The following is an 18,536-nucleotide window of genomic DNA, read 5'->3' as shown; positions in this document are numbered from 1 at the left end:
ACAGCATTTTCTTATCTATTTTAAGCAGAGTTTCTTTAACAATACAACAGGTTAGACACTTAAGTGGGAAAACATTCCCTTAAATAAAAACAAATCAGGAATATGGAAGGTATTAAGCTGAATAGAAGAAATCTTATTATCTTGATGAATAAGATCAGAATTCCTTCTGAGTTTTTTCCTCTGACTATTGCCAAATATTAGTTTATTTGATCTTCTAAAAATCACTGAAAATACCATCAAAATAGAAATATAATCAAACAATTCAACCAAAGAGAATTTTTTTTTTTGAGGAAGATTAGCCCTGAGCTAACATCCATGCCCATCTTCCTCTACGTTTTTTATATGTGGGACGCCTACCACAGCATGGCTTGCCAAGTGGTGCCATGACCGCACCCGGGATCAGAACCAGCGAACCCCGGGCTGCCAGAGTGGAATGTGCACTTCACTGCTGTGCCACTGGGCCGGCCCCCAAAAAGAGCAATTTTAATAAGATAGTTTATTAGTGTGGTCTATTGTTATACACATATTTTTTATTTTTAATTACAAAACAATCCCCAGATATATTAAAGGATGTACTTGTACCTTTGAGCTGCCTCCTTTCTTCCTTGTCAAGATCTGCCAAAAAACCAACCAAGCCCTATAGTTGTATCCACATCTCATTATTACTTCTCTCCTATCTCTCTGTGGCATCCAGGTTCTATGCTCTCTGTTTTATGTTTCAATCACGATAATAATTATAAATGATTACTGCTTCTCTTGAAAGAGTCACCAATGCAAATATTAAAAATGGCTTTCTCAAAAACGAGAGATCTCCCAGACAGTTTTGTCTTCAGACATGCACTTTGGACAGTCGCCAAGTGATGAGCATGATGTTCTGACGCCTGCATCACACAGAAGCAATACAGCAGGAAAGATAGAGGGTGTGTGATAAGATGACTGCACCGCAGGCATTCCGTGCCCAAGGCGGCCCCCACCTAACCCCTCCCAATAGGACGAAGTCCTGATGCCTGTGAGGTGGAGCAGTCCTAAATGCGATGTGACCCAGCTCAGCCAGCAGCCAGTTATCACGGGCCTCCCAGACAGAAAGCAACCAAATGTGTAACAATTCCCCACGCACATTGGCTGAACGCTGAGGTAGTTATTAATCTGTAATTCTGTTTCATCTGTCTCTGTCTTATCGTGCGAATACTCTGGCAAGTATTTAGTGCCGTAAGTAGCCACATGAATCTCATTACAATTATTGCTGGGGCTTTACTAAGTCAAGTAAGCAAAGCTGGGTTTGTTTTAGCAGCATCAGCTTTGCTATAAAGAGCTTCATATCCAATACAAGAGAACAGTTGCACGATGAAAACAAAAATGACATTTAAACCATGAAAAACTATGGTGGAAAACAGAAAAAAATCACTATTGACCACTGAGGTATATCTATATTTCTTAATTAGAGGGAGAAAATGAGACAAAGGAAAAATAATCAGGTAACCATGGCTTTTCCTATATTTTATGACCACAAGTATCCTAAATTTAATATTTATTTTACAATTAATCACAAACCATCTAGATTATTATTGATTTTTTTTATTTATTATTTTTTAAAGGCAACTTAAGTCAATTTTAGAAGAAAATATATTACTACACAAATAATAAAGTGGCATTTGCCATAAATAAAAAACAGTTGTGAAAATAAATACAGAACTATTAACAAATTTTAGAAGGTGTAAAGAAGGTGAATGAATGGTAATTGATAGAGCAGACGAGAGAAAATCAATAATATGGAGAGGCAATAATTTAGTCATTCCTCCAAAGTTCATTAATTGGCATCCTTGAGAATCTACGGAAGTGGAGAGAGAAGGAGATGAGGATAGAATAAGGAGGGCTAGTTGAAAACCTGTTTAAGAAACAACTCAATTCTCAGAATGCTATACAAAGAAGGGAGATCACTGGGGGAACTGAGAAAGAGCTCTTGGGGTTTAAGAGGATAGCAGCAGAAATACAAACTCACTAGTGTTGGAGAAAATGTTCAGGAACTTTCCAGAGAGAAGAGCAAAAGTACAAAGGTATAGAAAATAGAAGAAAATTAGAGCTCTGATCTAGGAGGCCCAATATCTAAATAACAGGAGTCCCAGAAAGAGAACAGAGCCCGTACTGGAGAAGTTATCAGTGAGATAACTCAAGAGAATGATGGTTCGGGTTGAAAGAACTTGCTGAGTATTCAGCACAATGGATGAAACGGATTCACAGCTTGGAGTTAAAAAACTTCAGACTATTGGGGTCAAAGAGAAGATCCTACAATCCTTCAGAGAAGCATATAAACAAACAGGTACCAACAAACGATTAGGAATCAGGAAAAGCTTCAGATTTCTTGTAGCAACACAGAAAGCTAGAAAACAACAAAGAATGACCTTCAAATTCTGAAGATGAATGATTTTCAATTTAGAATTCTATGCCCAATCAAACTATAAATCACGTGTGAGGGTAAAATCAAGGTATTTTGGATATAAAAGTTATTTAAGTTTTACTTCTATGCATTCTTTGATAAATAGAGGAAACTATTGAAGGATATACTCTACCAAAAACAGGGAAGAGGCAAAGAGCATCTCCAGGACGTTGGAGAGGAGAGCCACCAGTCCAAACTCAACGCGTCAGAGGCTGTGGGAGAGGCTTTTTAAGGAGATGGAGTTGATGGCATACATAATGGATCGGGTTGTCTTGAGAGATGACTTGCCTAACTGGTCGTGAGTTTGGTATTAATGATTAGTACAAGGAAAATGAAAAAAGAAAAAGGCAACACTTAACTCCCAGGAAAATAAGTAGTTTATCCCAAGGTTTAGCTCTGAAAAGAAATTTACTCAGACATAATAATTCAAACAGTGTTATTGCTCTAATACAAATTACAATGTAACTACAAAGGGAGAATGGAGAGATGGGAAGGACCTGTGTGTGTGTGTGTGTGTGTGTGTGTGTGTGTGTGTGTGTGTAGTGGAGACGGGGCAGGGAAAAGAGAGAAATTCTTCTCTTCCACAGGGGGAAGTCAATAAATAGTGCCTATAAAAGAAAAGCCATTCATGTTTAGAGTCATGAGGATAAATATCAAAATATTCAACTAAAAGATGTGAAAATGGTTGTGTCTGGTAAGAAGCATTTAGCGGCAGGTAGGAGAAGGGGGGAGTACTGTTTTCCTTAACAAATCCTGTAGAACTATTTGGCTCTTTAAACTGTGAGTACATATAATTTCAACAGAAAAAGAAAGTTTTAAAAAAAAGGAAACATGCAAGAATATTCAGGAAAATTCTGAAAAGGAAGAGTACTGAGCTGGAATTAGTTGTACTTGATATTAAAATATATTATAAAGGTGCAAAAATGAAAGCAGTTTGGTGTGGGTCCTTACACAGACAGATGAGTAGCACAAAACAGGAAATCAAAAAATAAATGCAAGTAGTTATGGAGATTAAGTAAATACGGTAAATATGACATTCCTACTCAGTGGACAAAATGGATTATATAATATCAGTGTTGTGATAATTAGCTGTCATATAGAAAAAATAATAAAAATGGATTCCTGCATCACTCTTTATACCAAAATAATTTTTAGATAGATCAAAGGTTTAAATGTTAAAAGTGATGCTATACAAGAACTTGAAGAAAACATGGGATTACACTTTAAAACAATCTTGGATTTTCTAGGCAAGACACAAAATCCAAAAACCACAGTAGAAAAAATGATAAATCTATTTAAAAATTTAGCTCTGTAAAACTGTACAGATAAAAACAAAAACAGAAGCTAAAGTATGCTAAAGCCAAATGATAAGCTGGAAAAATTATTTATAGCACATAAGACATAAAAAGGGTCAATACACTTGCTAATTAAAGAGCTGTTATTAATCTATTAAAAAGAGATGATCATCTCAATAAAAGAGAACAATCATTTAAAAAGACAATTCATTAAAGGTGAAATCCAAATGGTTAAACATACTTGAAAAAGCTCAAGATCATTATTAATGAAAATTAAAACAATACAATACTACCTTTGGCCTATTACATTGCACAAGTAGTAAAGATATAAATATTAATTGTATCTAGTGCTGGCAAGAAGTAGATAAATGGATGACTCACACGTTGGCCATAGGAATATAAATTAGTTCAACTTTCCTTAAATTTCTGGGCAATAAGTATCAAAAGCCCTTTGATCTAGCAATTCCACTTTTAGAAATTCATCCCAAGAAAATCAAATTATTGCACAAAGATCATGTATAAGAATGAACACATAAAAAAAGAATAAACACATAACATCAATCTTTACAAGACAGACACAATTCAAGTATCTGTCAGGTGTGGTAAACTCACTTATGCTATATATATCAGATGGAATATTATGCAGTCATAGAGCGATGGGGATTTATAATTACTGACAGAGAAAGATGCCCACGATGTTTTGATGAATGAGAAAGCGAGAAGCCATACAGGAAATACAGAGCGGTCGTATTTCAGGCATATGTGCGTGTGGAGGAAAGTTGCGGTGAAGTGAGGGACCCCTGAGCTAAAGCAGTCAGCTCTGGACCGTGACTATGGATGTCTTTACCATCCCTATTTTGATATTCTATATTTTGTAGTGTTTCTTCAACAATTTTAACTATACAAAGCTTAAGAAAAGAGACAATAAGTTATAACATTTGAGATTAATAGAAACTCTGAGATCCAAAGGTGGGAATAGCTGATCAGGCAGAGAGCACACAGAGAACATTGCAAAAACGTGGAGACCCAGCACTGCGTTTCTGGAGACTGCTGAATTGAGAACAGGTATGTTTCTCCTGCTTTAGAACCCGGGACTGTCTCAGATGCTTTTATGGGGGCTCTTTGCTGGGGCATTCTATGATTCTTGTCTCTTTAATACTGTCTTTGATGTTTGCATAAGATTATAAGTAATCCAAAGTAAAAATTTTAGAAGGTATAAATATCTTTGCATTTCTTTGTATTTTTTAAAATGTAGATTGCAATAAAAAGAAAAAACAGGCAATTTTTGCTTCCATAAGCAAGGGATTGTTTTAAGCCATTTAAAAACCCCCGCCTCCTACGTGCACTCTTGCCGGCCACACTCCTGGCCTTGGCTGCGGGGGCGTCCTGCACTGACGCGGCCTGTCACCCCTCGTCACCTCTCATGCAGCAGCGCGCGCCGGCTGACCCGCGAGAGAACCGCAGGAAAGCACCTCGCGGAGAACGCGGCTGACGGCCCCAGGCACGCGCTGCGCGGCGCTTCTTTCAGTCCTGCGTGGACGAGGCTCGGGCGCACGCAGCCCGCTCACCCACAGCGGGATCGCCGCGGCGCCAGCCAATTTCCTGCGAGGATCCGGCGGGACGTGCTGCGTGCTGAGCTCTGTCTGCAGGGGCCTGTGCGCGCGGACTGGGGTGGCGGACCCTCATCCTCCCCAGTCGCGCTCTCCCTAGCGGTCTGCTGGTTATAGAGGCCTAAGCTTTAGGAAAGGAAAGCTAAGCAGCGTCTGCAGGCAGGCAGTGCTTCTCCACTCTCCCAGCCCCGTGCATCCGCAGTCCCAGGCGCGCGGCAGGGCCCAGGCTGTGTGAGCAGCAGTGCCCCACAGCCCCATCGACTGCGGCCGGGAGAAGCCGGGAGCCCTCCTCTCGCGCAACCACTTCGGATCCAACCATCTCAGAGCTGCGAACTCGCTGAACGAGCCTACTCGCTTCTGTTTGTACTATAGGATATGTTTTTCCACTTGAAAGAAAAGACTTGTAAAGTGAGCAAACTGCGTGCTCATTGGGGTGTCAAAAGCTGACTTGTGGGCTTGCCTGGAGGGCAAAGCCGTAGTCTCCGGGGGTCCTGTACCCCCGCCTGCTTCATCCACCTCACTTCTGGAATTCTCTCCTCATGGTTGTTCTGCACCAAAGCATGAACAACAGCTATTCACAGCTTACATTAATATAATTTTTATTTTGTAAATTTTGTATTTCTTGATGTAAAGTTTCAGTAGTTTAGAACACAAGTTACACACACACACACACAAACACACACAAGCAGACACACACACACACACACACACACACACACACACACACGGACTAGGAACTCAGGACCTTGGAGAGTTGCTGACCTTGCTAAGCCAAACATGAGCTTCTTGAAGTCCTGGTAAATTTGAGTGCGTATTTAAGCCGGTATCCTCCCTTCAGTGCTAGTCAGCTAGACAGGCTTCTCTTCTATAAAAATAGACATCCTCCAAGGTGAGTGCGTGTGTGTCTTTTTTATGATAATTTCTGTATTGTCCTAGTGACTATTTCATCTTAATATTTCATTTCCCTGCTATGTATGTGTGTATGATTTTTTTCCCTGTAAATCATGCAAGAGTCCAAATTAGGAGAAACCCAATATTTTATCATAATGTGTGAGGAATATTTCCTTTTGTACATTAATCTATTGAAACTTCAAAAACATTATGGTATTAATCTGAGACTTTTTAAGGCTAATGTTCTTAGGAAGAGGTGCTTTTGGACACATCAAGATTCGTAAACATATGTGTGATGAGCAGCTCCGAAGAGTTCCGGCACCAGCAACCTTGTGATTTAAGTCAATTATACCACAGGATTCTTCTAAGAAGTTTCCTAAAGTACATATGGTAGTAATTTAATATGCAAGATCATCTCAGACAAATTGGGAACAAATGTACCAATAATGTCTAGGGTAAGTGTCTTTGAAATCTTGAGATTTATTAAAAGCAATAAACATAATTGTAAAAACTAAAAATTCTGACTTGCACAGAAATATTCAACAGTTTTTCTCCATTATTTTTACTTTTGATTTCTATTATAAAAACAAAAGTACTTACTCTTGCATGTATATTTTCCTGTAAGAGAAGGGAAAAAAGGTAAATTCATGTAAATCCACATATTTGAGACAATATACAAACATTATAAAACTTTAAAATTTTTATTACATAAAATAAAGTAATAAGTCATTTTCATGAATGTTTTATACAATTGGTCTCATTATTTTATTTTTAAATTTTATTTATTTATTTTTTGCTGAGGAAGATTAGCCCTGCGCTAACATCTGTGCCCATCTTCCTCTACTTTGCATTTGGGTCACTACCACAGCATGGCTGATGAGTAGTGTAGGTTCATGACCAGGATCCAAACGTGCAAGTCCAGGCCACCAAAGCAGAGGGTACCAAACTTAATCACTACCCCAGGGGCCAGCCGCAGAATTGATCTCATTATTTTATAATCATGTCCCTAAAATTTTATTTTACTTTATATACCCTTCATGTTTCACACTTTATATCAGGTTAAAAATGTTGATTCCAATTATAGTTAGTAAAATGTGATCATTTGAAAATGGACTTAATGTCAATTTTTATTTACGTTATGAAAAAAGGAATATTCAACATAGTAATAGGAGAAACTGAGATTACAAGATTACAAAGGAAAATATAATCGACTTGCAGAACTGCTGCCAAGTGCTCTGTAATATCTCTGCGTGTGCACAGTGTTACGAGATTATAATCAATTCACGGGTCCAATGAGATGAATCTCACAAAAACTTTCACCAGGCTTCACCGGCTTTTGTGGCTTCCATTTTGATCAAGTGAAACTTAAGTCCTCCCATTGGCCTCTCCCCCCACCTCCTCCTCCTCCTCCTCTCTCCATCTCCTCCTCCTCTCCTCATCTCCTCCTCCTCTCCCCCATCTCCTCCTCCTCTCCTCATCTCCTCCTCCTCTCCCCCATCTCCTCCCCCTCTCCCCCCACCTCCTCCTCCTCCTCTCCCCTATCTCCTCCTCCATCTCCTCTCCCCCATCTCCTCCTACTCTCCCAATCTCCTCCTTCTCCCATCTCCCATCTCCTCCTCCTCCTCCTCTCCGCATCTCCTCCTCCTCTTCTCCCCCATCTCCTCCTCCTCTCCCCCATCTCCTCCTCCATCTCCTCTCCCCCATCTCCTCCTCCATCTCCTCTCCCCCATCTCCTCCTCCTCCTCCTCTCCCCCATCTCCTCCTCCTCTCCCCCATCTCCTCCTCCTCTCCTCATCTCCTCCTCCTCTCCCCCATCTCCTCCCCCTCTCCCCCCACCTCCTCCTCCTCCTCTCCCCTATCTCCTCCTCCATCTCCTCTCCCCCATCTCCTCCTCCTCTCCCCATCTCCTCCTCCTCTCCCCCATCTCCTCCTCCTCTCCCCCATCTCCTCCTCCATCTCCTCTCCCCCATCTCCTCCTCCATCTCCTCTCCCCTATCTCCTCCTCCATCTCCTCTCCCCCATCTCCTCCTCCTCTCCCCATCTCCTCCTCCTCTCCCCCATCTCCTCCTCTCCCCCATCTCCTCCTCCTCTCCCCCATCTCCTCCTCCATCTCCTCTCCCCCATCTCCTCCTCCTCCTCCTCCTCTCCCCCATCTCCTCCTCCTCTCCCCCATCTCCTCCTCCTCTCCCCTATCTCCTCCTCCTCTCCCCCATCTCCTCCTCCTCTCCCCCATCTCCTCCTCCATCTCCTCTCCCCCATCTCCTCCTCCATTTCCTCTCCCCCATCTCCTCCTCCTTCTCCCATCTCCCATCTCCTCCTCCTCTCCCCCATCTCCTCCTCCTCTCCCCCATCTCCTCCTCCTCTCCCCCATCTCCTCCTCCATCTCCTCTCCCCTATCTCCTCCTCCATCTCCTCTCCCCCATCTCCTCCTCCTCTCCCCATCTCCTCCTCCTTCTCCCATCTCCCATCTCCTCCTCCTCTCCCCCATCTCCTCCTCTCCCCCATCTCCTCCTCCATCTCCTCTACCCCATCTCCTGCTCCATCTCCTCTCCCCCATCTCCTCCTCCTCTCCCCATCTCCTCCTCCTTCTCCCATCTCCTCCTCCTCTCCTCCATCTCCTCCTCCTCTCCCCATCTCCTCCTCCTCCTCTTCTCCCCCATCTCCTCCTCTCCCCACCTCCTCCTCCTCTCCTCCATCTCCTCCTCCTCTCCCCATCTCCTCCTCCTCCTCTTCTCCCCCATCTCCTCCTCTCCCCCATCTCCTCCTCCTCTCCCCAATCTCCTCCTCCTCTCCCCCACCTCCTCCTCCTCTCCCCAATCTCCTCCTCCTCCTCTCCCCAATCTCCTCCTCCTCCTCTCCCCCATCTCCTCCTCCTCCTCTCCGCCATCTCCTCCTCCTCCTCCTCTCCCCCACCTCCTCCTCCTCCTCTCCCCTATCTCCTCCTCCATCTCCTCTCCCCCATCTCCTCCTCCTCTCCCCATCTCCTCCTCCTTCTCCCATCTTCCATCTCCTCCTCCTCTCCCCCATCTCCTCCTCTCCCCCATCTCCTCCTCCATCTCCTCTACCCCATCTCCTGCTCCATCTCCTCTCCCCCATCTCCTCCTCCTCTCCCCATCTCCTCCTCCTTCTCCCATCTCCTCCTCCTCTCCTCCATCTCCTCCTCCTCTCCCCATCTCCTCCTCCTCCTCTTCTCCCCCATCTCCTCCTCTCCCCACCTCCTCCTCCTCTCCCCCATCTCCTCCTCCATCTCCTCTCCCCCATCTCCTCCTCCTCTCCCCATCTCCTCCTCCTTCTCCCATCTCCCATCTCCTCCTCCTTCTCCTCTCCCCCATCTCCTCCTCCATCTCCTCTCCCCCATCTCCTCCTCCTCTCCCCATCTCCTCCTCCTTCTCCCATCTCCCATCTCCTCCTCCTCCTCTCCCCCATCTCCTCCTCCATCTCCTCTCCCCCATCTCCTCCTCCTTCTCCCATCTCCCATCTCCTCCTCCATCTCCTCTCCCCCATCTCCTCCTCCTTCTCCCATCTCCCATCTCCTCCTCCTCCTCTTCTCCCCCATCTCCTCCTCCTCTCCCCTATCTCCTCCTCCTCCTCCTCTCCCCTATCTCCTCCTCCTCTCTCCCATCTCCTCCTCCTCTCCCCCATCTCCTCCTCCTCCTCTCCCCATCTCCTCCTCCTCTCCCCTATCTCCTCCTCCTTCTCCTCTACCCCATCTCCTCCTCCTCCTCCCATCTCCCATCTCCCCCCCTCCCTCCTCCTCCTCTCCTCCCCTAGTCTCAGGGGCCACACAGGCCTCCTGCTCTTGTGATTGCCACAGGCAGGCTCCCTGTGTTCTGGAGTTCTCTGCACTTGCTAGTCTGCCTGACGACCCCTCCTCCAGGAATCTGTGTAGCTACTCCTCACCTCCTTCAGACTTCTGCTCTGCTGTCCCTTCCCAGAGAAGCTTCCCTGACCGACCGCATTGTGCCCTGCCCGCCCCCCGCCCCGTTGTCTTGATCCTCCTTCCCTGTCTGATTTCTCTCCAGGACACTGGGTGGCTGTCTAATATGCTGTATAGTTATTCAGTTTATTGTCTACCTCTCTGCTCCCGCATCCCAATGAGACGAAGATTTATACTTGCTTGTTCTCTGCTGTAGCCCCAGTAGCTGAAAAAGTGAGTGGCACATCGTAGTGGCACAAAACATATTTGCCAAATTCATCAATTAACAATAAAAATATGGGAACCAATCACATTAAATTTCAGGAATAAAGGAGATGGAAGTTTTTCTCTAAAAACCTCATGCGGTTATAGAGAAATAAAGTAATAACCTGTGTGAGTAACCTGATCGCCTTGACCTCTGGTTTCCAATCTTTTGGAATACAATGAATGCTTTCAACGTAAAAAGCTTTGTGACCTCATCCCATAATAGTAGATGGTCGTTTCATGTTCAATTATTGAGAAGAAATTCAACGATAAATGCCTATGCTGAATTTCATAAATTTTAATGGACTTACTAAGTTATTCCCAGTGCTCTGTACATGTAGAAACAATGATGAACAGACGTGTAAAGCAATTAGTCCCTCACTTTTCAGACAGGTTATATGAATGTGTTCTTAGACACCCTGAAATAACTATGTTCTGTTGAATCCAAGACGTCCTAGTTGGGAATCAATCAGAGAATTACAATGTTTAAACAATCCGCAGCTGCCACAATTGTAGGCGCTGTCTAACTGCTGTTTGAAGGCTCCTCTGCGTCAGTGAGAGAAATGGCGCCACCACCACCGCTGCCCGATACCGCTTCCATCACTGGCTGTAAGTTCGCGTTCTTTCCCCAGTCTCCGCCCCCTTCCTATGAGGAACTTATTTTCCGAGTATCCCCTGGGAATCACGGATCAGACAATGTTGGGGAGAAGTTGAATAAAAATAAAAGTGCAATTTTCTATGGAAACAAACAAGGGAACATTGTGATCATTTTGGAACCAAAGCACATACTCTGAAGTTGAAAGAAAAGATTGTTCTTGTAACTTCCAGAGAAGACACGGGAAAATTTTTCTTTCTGTTTCATTTATTTCAATCAAATGAAACTTAAATACATATTATAACATTAATTAAACACTGTGTTTAAAGTAAGTATAACACTTTATGGAAGGAATCTGAGAGATTTTCCAACAGGGAAACCTGGTGCAAGAGCGGGCCTGTGGCACTGCATTATAATGCTCCTTTTTATTTGCTCATCATTTAAAAAAAATTTGCTTTTAGGCTAAAACTTTCTAGCAGTTAACCCCAGCCAAGGACAATTCGGGAAGGAGGAAGTTGAATTTTGTCCATTTGCCCATTTATGGGACAAAGTAACTTAATGCATCCCCCGCCACACTCCTGCCCTCGTGGGCTCTTCATAATTTGACTCACAATTAACAGAAGCTTTCGTGTGGCTATTCCTTAAGGACTATGGTCTTTGCTCAAACACGATGCCATACAACAAGGAACTGAAGGAATTTCCAGAAGAGATTTTAACTTTTTACTTGGACACTCCAGTAGAATAATATTAAGAAATATAAAATGTGGTGAACAAATTGAAATCTATTCTTTTAGATTCTGCATTGCAGGAGCCTTCAGCCCCATCTCTCCTCCCTGCCCAGAGTGGAGATGCTGTCACAGTAACATGAGCAGCCAACAGATGACTAGAAATTAGGAGTGTCCTCCTGAGGATGGTGGCCTTTGTTAGGAGGAAGAAAAATCTAGATAAGTTTATAACAACTGGCTATGAAGCTAGAAATGTTTCTTCCAGCTACTGAAAAAACTCAGGAAGCCCGAGGTTTGGAAAACTTGCTGATTTCCAATTTGTAGGCTGCGGATGCAGAGGTGGTATTGTGCTTCTGGACAGTTTTCGACTTTCCTTTCTTAAGGTCTCCAAACCCTCACATTACTGCCTAGATGGTATCTATGTTGTGAAGAAAGCCGCTTGCTTCAGGGAGAGCAGCGGGAGGGCCCCACGGTCGTGATCGCTCCTTCTGGAGGGTGCTTGTTAAAGTGTGGATTCCGGACGGGACCCCAGCGATCCTGGTGGTTTTCTTTGGTCTGGAGCAAAGCATAGGAATCTGCATCGGTAATCCACATGCCTCGTGGAGCTGGCACAGGGGAGCTCATCCACCGAGAAACAGTGCCCTCAGCTTCCAAAGGGATTCACAATTATTTTCTGTTTCTCTTTTGAAACAAAATGGGCTTCAAAAAATAGCCAAAGGTTATGAGCTCAGATCTGTTACAAAACCAGCAAATCTCTCCCCATCCTTTTGGAAATTAGTCTTGAATCTCATCATGACAGCTTCAGGCTTGTTATTTAAATTAACTCTTGTATTGTTATTACACGTTCCAGATGCTTTTGTTTATCTACCCAACTAGAAGGTGTTTTCCTAGGAGGCAAGAACTATGCTTTTACACATATTTTTAAAATGTTTCCAACATTCTCTAGCACTCAATAAATATTTACTAGGCCCTCAATAAACATGTTTTGATTTTGGTTAATCTGCAACCTGAGCTGCTTTAAAATCCACTTTACCTTCTGAGGTGTGAAGCTGCCACTCCCGTGGACGTTGCTTCAGACCCAGTTGTTCCAGCATGCCCTTGCACAGAGAAGAGGGAGGCCATACCTATTCACTAGGAATCGGCCCCTGCACACCTGTGCTCCCATATTTCACCAAGAGGAAAAGGCAGAGCCATGGTAATAGCGTTGACTGACTACCTGGCAGGGGAAAGCAAGCCCTCGGGGTGGTGCAGACTCTCTCCAGCCTATAAACCTGTTTGAAACCTATTCCTCAGAGCTTAAAGCTTAGCTCAATTGAGGTCAGTATTATAGTAATGTCAATAAGTCTACTGCTCTCAGCCTCAGGCAAAGCTGTGTAATTCATCATTCACTTTATTTTCATGGAAAGGCAACTTTTGGAAAATAGTTCTAATTTAAGCTATTTAATTTTGATTTTCTTTCCCTTAAGGAACTGTTCTGCCAATATGACTTCTTTTGGATTTTGTGCTTTCTAAACCTGAGCACCTTCCAGTGTCTGAAATTATTCCCTAAAATCAGAGTGGTGCTCAATATACAAGATTCGGGACATCGCCAGGGCAACGACTCGAGGCTTTCAGAAGAAGATCAAACAAGCCATTGGGTCTGAAAGTAATTTTCAGTAATTGGGACTTGATGAAGTTTCAAGATGACCTCTGCCATTAGCTGATTTTAGGGGGTATGATACTGAGCTACACTGCCCAGTGGAACATTCTGGCATGGTCGATTTCTTTCTCTTGGGAGTCACAGGCTTAATGCATAATAAACTGATGCTCATCCCCCTCTGAACAGACAGCAACACTGTGGTCAGCTGTCAGGAGCACCTGCCAGAGCAAATTAGCAGCGTCCTCCCCTGTGGGCACCTCCGTTCCTAGGGCGGGGGCTGGAGTGACGACCAAGTGCCTCTTGTTCTCCTGCTCTGAGACTTCTCTCCTTGATTTCTGGAAACTGAAGGACAGTGGCTTCAGGCAGACCTTTATTGGATCAGATCATGCTGCTAGTTTAAGGTGGGAAAGGTGTTCATTCACACCCAGGATAACACCGTTATTCTCCCTAAGAAAAAAGTACTTATGTATTTAGAAGATGTTGCTCCTAACATATGAAAGTATTAAGATGGGTACCACTGCAAACTGTAAGTTTTCTCTGAATTGATTTGCTAGCACTGACCGAAACTGCAAATGGCAGAGAAATAATGAGCTGGAGCCACTCCTCTCGTGTTACCTTTAAGAGTCACCTGATCAGATTGAGCTCCGTGTGGGCAGGGTCCAAGTCTTACTTATTTTTCTATTCTTCGGCACCCAGAACTCTGCCTGGTGCCGCACAAGCACTGAAGAAATGCTTGAGATTCGCTGACTTGAATATGTTCTTTTCCACGGCATGAAAAATGTCGAAGAACTGCCATAACTTAAGGACCAGTAGAGGGCAATAAAGTTAATTTAAAAAATTCTTCGGGCCTCGTTTAAACCCACTTTCAGTCCATTTCTAGGCTGGAAAGGCTTTTTCCAGAGTGGTCTCGTTTAGTCTCCTGACCTCACTATAGTCCAGCTACTGGCTTCTTGTACCACATGATCCCCCTCTTTTTGCGCCCTACCATAGAGTCTATAAGGGGGCGTGCTAAGGGTCAGTCTGGGGGTGTGCATTGATTTATACACCACAGCTGTCTCTATTTGGTCAGTTCTTGGCCTAATCAAGACCATTTGACAATGGATATTCCTTAGAAATGAAAGGCAACGGAACCACTGGTAAGATGTGGAGTATGGCAGAAATCTTGGTTTTAAGCTCCATGCAGGAGAAAACCACATAAACCATAAGATACTAATTCCATTTAAAAGAATCAAACCAAACCCATGTCCATATTTATGCATATAAATAAGACCAGAAAAAAATGCAAACTGTGATTATTAATGTGTGGTTTAGCAAGGAATTAATATATGAAATAGCAAGGTTTTTTTTTTAATCTTATTCATGCTTGCTTATATTTTTCAGATTTTTAGTGAAAGATAGTTTTTCAAGATTAAAAAAAGCATACTATGTAGCATCTCCCACCAACAATTTAGAGGCAAGGAAGGAGGGTGTGACTTTAAAGGGCCCGCTGGTCTCTGCCCTCCTCCCCTCATCCCACAGTGAGTCGGCGGAAGCGAGGGCCATGCAGAGTCGTGGGACGTTCCACTGACTTCATTGTGCTCTGTGGTCATGGAGCCACACGCGCCTCGCATGTTCATGGACCCGGTGGGGGCAGGCGGGTACCACCAGCTTTCAGGAGGGGCTTTGCTTCCATGTTTCATGTTTTGATATTGCGTTCCTCTATCCCTACAGAGCCCCAAATCTACTCCCATCTTATTTTTGCTCATCTTCACAGGAAAAAAACCATCCATCAGGTTTCTGTCCTGTCAGCTTTTCACAAAGAGAACACAAACTCGTGCTCCCAGGAAGGCTCCTCAAACACAGGGTTGACGGGAGACCTCCGTTCACACCCAGGTAGAACGCTGCCTGCAGGCACCCGCCAGGGCAGGGGAATTGTCGCCTGGAAAGGCCTTACTTTAAAGACTGGATGCAGAGGCTCAGGTGTCCCTTCAGCTCCTCCTCCTTCTCGTAGGACTCCAGGACGCTGTGCGCCTCATCGTGGTGATAGCAGTAGACCTTATAAACATCTTCCAGCGGCCCTTTGATCTGCAGGAATGCTTCTCCTGATAAAGGCGAAACAAAGGCAGCGTGCGTCAGGTCAGACTAAACCAGCGCTCACACGTTTATTACTCGACAGTGTTGACTCGCCTCAGAGGTTAGGGGGTCCCACTTTACCCTGGGCTGTGCAGGAGGGTGAGAGACGTTAAGTGACGTCTCCTTCCTTCCTCCCTCCCTCCCTGTCTCTTCCCTTCCTTCCTTTCATAAAACAAAGGAGGAGTTTCTGAATGGAGACAGCGGGATTTTCAGAGATGACTTCAGGCTCCTGGCTAGTTGAGGGCAGCCTTTGGGATCCATCTGTAGGGTTTGGATGAGGCTGTGCTATGGACTTGCACAGGTTGCTTTTACTGTCTGAAGCTGTCTCCTCCCCTATAGGATGGGGACAATGATAGATCCAATTTCACAGGGACCTTATCAGAATTAAAGGGGCAGCGTGTGTACAGTTCAGAGCACAGTATGCACACAGCAGATGCACACGTGGAGCTCCTAGTGTTAGTTTGTTACAGGTGTGGAGAGTGAAACGTCAGGTTCTATATAAATTCTCTCTCACTGTTTATTCCACTGACATGGACTGAGATTCTCCAAAAGGCAAGCAACGGAGTTCAGGGAAGTAAAATATTTCCTTACATGTAATAATTGAAAGACTTGGCCGTTATTCCTGTTAGAAATAGGTTGGGTAATACTATGAGCCAGGATTCATAAAGCAGCTTGGGCTAATTGTGTCCAGTCATTTAGGGAATCCTTTCTGATATTACGATAAAATCGAGTCTACAACTGACGGCTCGAGTACATGTTGGACAATAGTTTGATTTAATCACCCACTCCATCACGTAAAAACATATATTAAGCATCCACACAACCCAGCACTGTGTGAAGATGATTTGGGAGACACAGAAGAAATATGCAACAGGTCTGATCTCAAAAACATTGCAAATTTGGGATCGATGATGATTTGGGACGGAACTAGTTGGGAGTGACATGGACCATGAATCTGGGCCTGTTACAGTAACAAGGGTAAGTCATCCTCCTACAGAATAGGTGTGCCCTTTGTACTTCCAACACGCTTTGCACACATCAACTCCCTGTGCGTAGGAGGAGAAAAGAGGTTATTTATCCATATTAAACAAGGACAGACAAATCTGAGTTTGAAACACATAAATGATTTTCCCCAGTCCTGTCAGGAAGGTCAGGACGGGGATCAGAGGCTACATTCTCCTCCACCATTGACCCTCCACAGATCACTTTGTCCAAAGGGATGCCCTTGGAGAGAACACCGAACTCAGAACCGGAAATCACCGTCGTTTATGGTTTGTGTGGCGACTACGGGAAGGGCTTTTAAAAAATTCCTTGAGTCTCAATTTTCTCATTTGTAAAGTGGAAATAATAGTTGCTCTCGAGATGCCTCTGAGAATTCACTGTGAGGTAAGTGTAAAAAATGCCTAGCACTGATGAGTCCCTCGATAGATGTCGCTTGTCTCTTGATGTGGCTCTACCATCTCCAGAATAAAACTGGTACTGCCAAAGTATGACATTCTTTTCTAACCTATATCCAGCCAATAAAAGCCTTCTCTTTCCCTATCATTCCATGGGACTTCCCTGTGACTGTAGTTCGACTCTGCATGTGTGTGTGTGTGTTTTGGTTGTTTGTGTTTGTTAATGGTGCTTTTTTGGACTTGTCAGGAAACTCAGTGACTGTGCGCATCTCTGGAACTGAAGGGATGAGGGATTCTGGTTCTGTCTCTGGATTTCACTGAACTGGTCCTCCCACCCGTGTAGGTCTTGTATATTGGCTCCTCAAGACAGCAGCACAAGCAGTAAGAAGTAGAGTAGTTACGAGAAGAGAAAGTAAAATAGGGTGGTGACTAAATCCAGGGCATCAGGGGAGAAGACCCTCCTGGTAACGGAGCAGGCGGCAGCCGCAGGGAGGGTTTTGGCTGGGCCGGGCGGCAGACCAGAAGAGGGCGTGGGTGACCGGCTGAGGAGAAGCTCCCCAGCAAGCCAGGGAGCAAGGATGTGAACACACACACGATACACAAGGCGTGAGTACACAAGACAAGGCTGTAAAGGTGCTTGTTCAGGCAAAGCAGCCTAGATAGAGACAGAGAGAGAGTGGGGGCCACCTCATAAATCGCAACAGGATCAAGTCAGAAAGTCAAAAGGCAGAGGACAAAGACATTTATTTGACACACAACGAAACCATTAATTGTAAATTCCTGTGTATTTTCTTTAACAGACGTGGTCTCGTTTAAAAGAATTTATAGCTCTTTCCTTAACAGAGAGTCGGAGTTTTAACTGTTTCCAAGCAAAATTCTGTTGGGGCTCTAATAACAATTATTAAAGTTAAAAGATATTTAAGCTCTCTAATTGAAAGTCATTTATTCACCCAAAGGCCAAGTGCAGCACCGGTGGGCAGAATACTTGATTCCCTCCCAGGCCCTCCAATGCATTCCGCTTCATAATAGTGCAGGTGAAGCCATGCGTCTTGCAGCAGAACGTGATTGTGTTTCCATGGTAACGCGCCTCTCAGCTGCGTTTCTTTAGCGGTGAAGGACGACTGCTCCGTCTAATGTGTGTGGGCTTGAAGAGACGATTAGGAGGGGAGAAGGGACTGAGCCAGGACCAGTGAAGGTAATTTCACTTCTGGCTGCCTGTCACAAAAGCACCAGAATCCTATAAAATAAATATAACTAGCGTGCGCTTCTTTTGAAAAATTCTACAACCCAAGAATGTCTGCATTGACTTCCCCAAAAAGCAATCGCCATGAAGAGGAGAAAAAAATGCACCCTTTTTTCCTTAGTTATCTCCTCTAAAAACAACTCCCCATATTATTGAGCATATTTCACGCCCTGGAACTGCTGCTCCCGTGTTGCAGACTGCTCCGTTCACTGATGTAAATACCCGGGTGCTCATGTTCCTCTTCTTGCCTGGCTCCTCTTTGTTTCTAGACCCTCATGTCCATCTGCAAGATGAGCCATACCAAATGATGTGGCCTCTGTATTATTCTGACCTCATTCTAGGACGAATTCCCCTGCTGGTAAGCAAACAGGGTAAAACCAATGATATCCAAGAGACCTCCTTGTCCCAGGCCTTG

At 44.3% G+C, this 18,536-nt stretch overlaps 1 protein-coding gene across 2 annotated transcripts in view; it reads right to left on the bottom strand.

Annotated features, from left to right (window-relative positions):
• ARHGEF38 (Rho guanine nucleotide exchange factor 38) overlaps positions 1 to 18,536 on the bottom strand; it is a 121,780-nt gene that overhangs the window by 35,303 nt on the left and 67,941 nt on the right. For both annotated transcript variants that reach the window (XM_014858407.3, XM_070504533.1), the window contains 2 exons: positions 15,303 to 15,450; positions 6,831 to 6,848 (listed from right to left, as the gene is read on the bottom strand). In XM_014858407.3, the coding sequence (XP_014713893.1) occupies positions 6,831 to 6,848; positions 15,303 to 15,450 (166 nt within the window). The remainder of the gene's footprint in view (positions 1 to 6,830; positions 6,849 to 15,302; positions 15,451 to 18,536) is intronic.

This window comes from Equus asinus, chromosome 3 (genome assembly GCF_041296235.1).
Source record: "Equus asinus isolate D_3611 breed Donkey chromosome 3, EquAss-T2T_v2, whole genome shotgun sequence".
In the NCBI taxonomy this organism is placed as follows: Eukaryota; Metazoa; Chordata; class Mammalia; order Perissodactyla; family Equidae; genus Equus; species Equus asinus.
The sequence above is the reverse complement of the archived record's forward strand: the minus strand, read 5'-3'. Positions and strand labels throughout refer to the sequence as shown.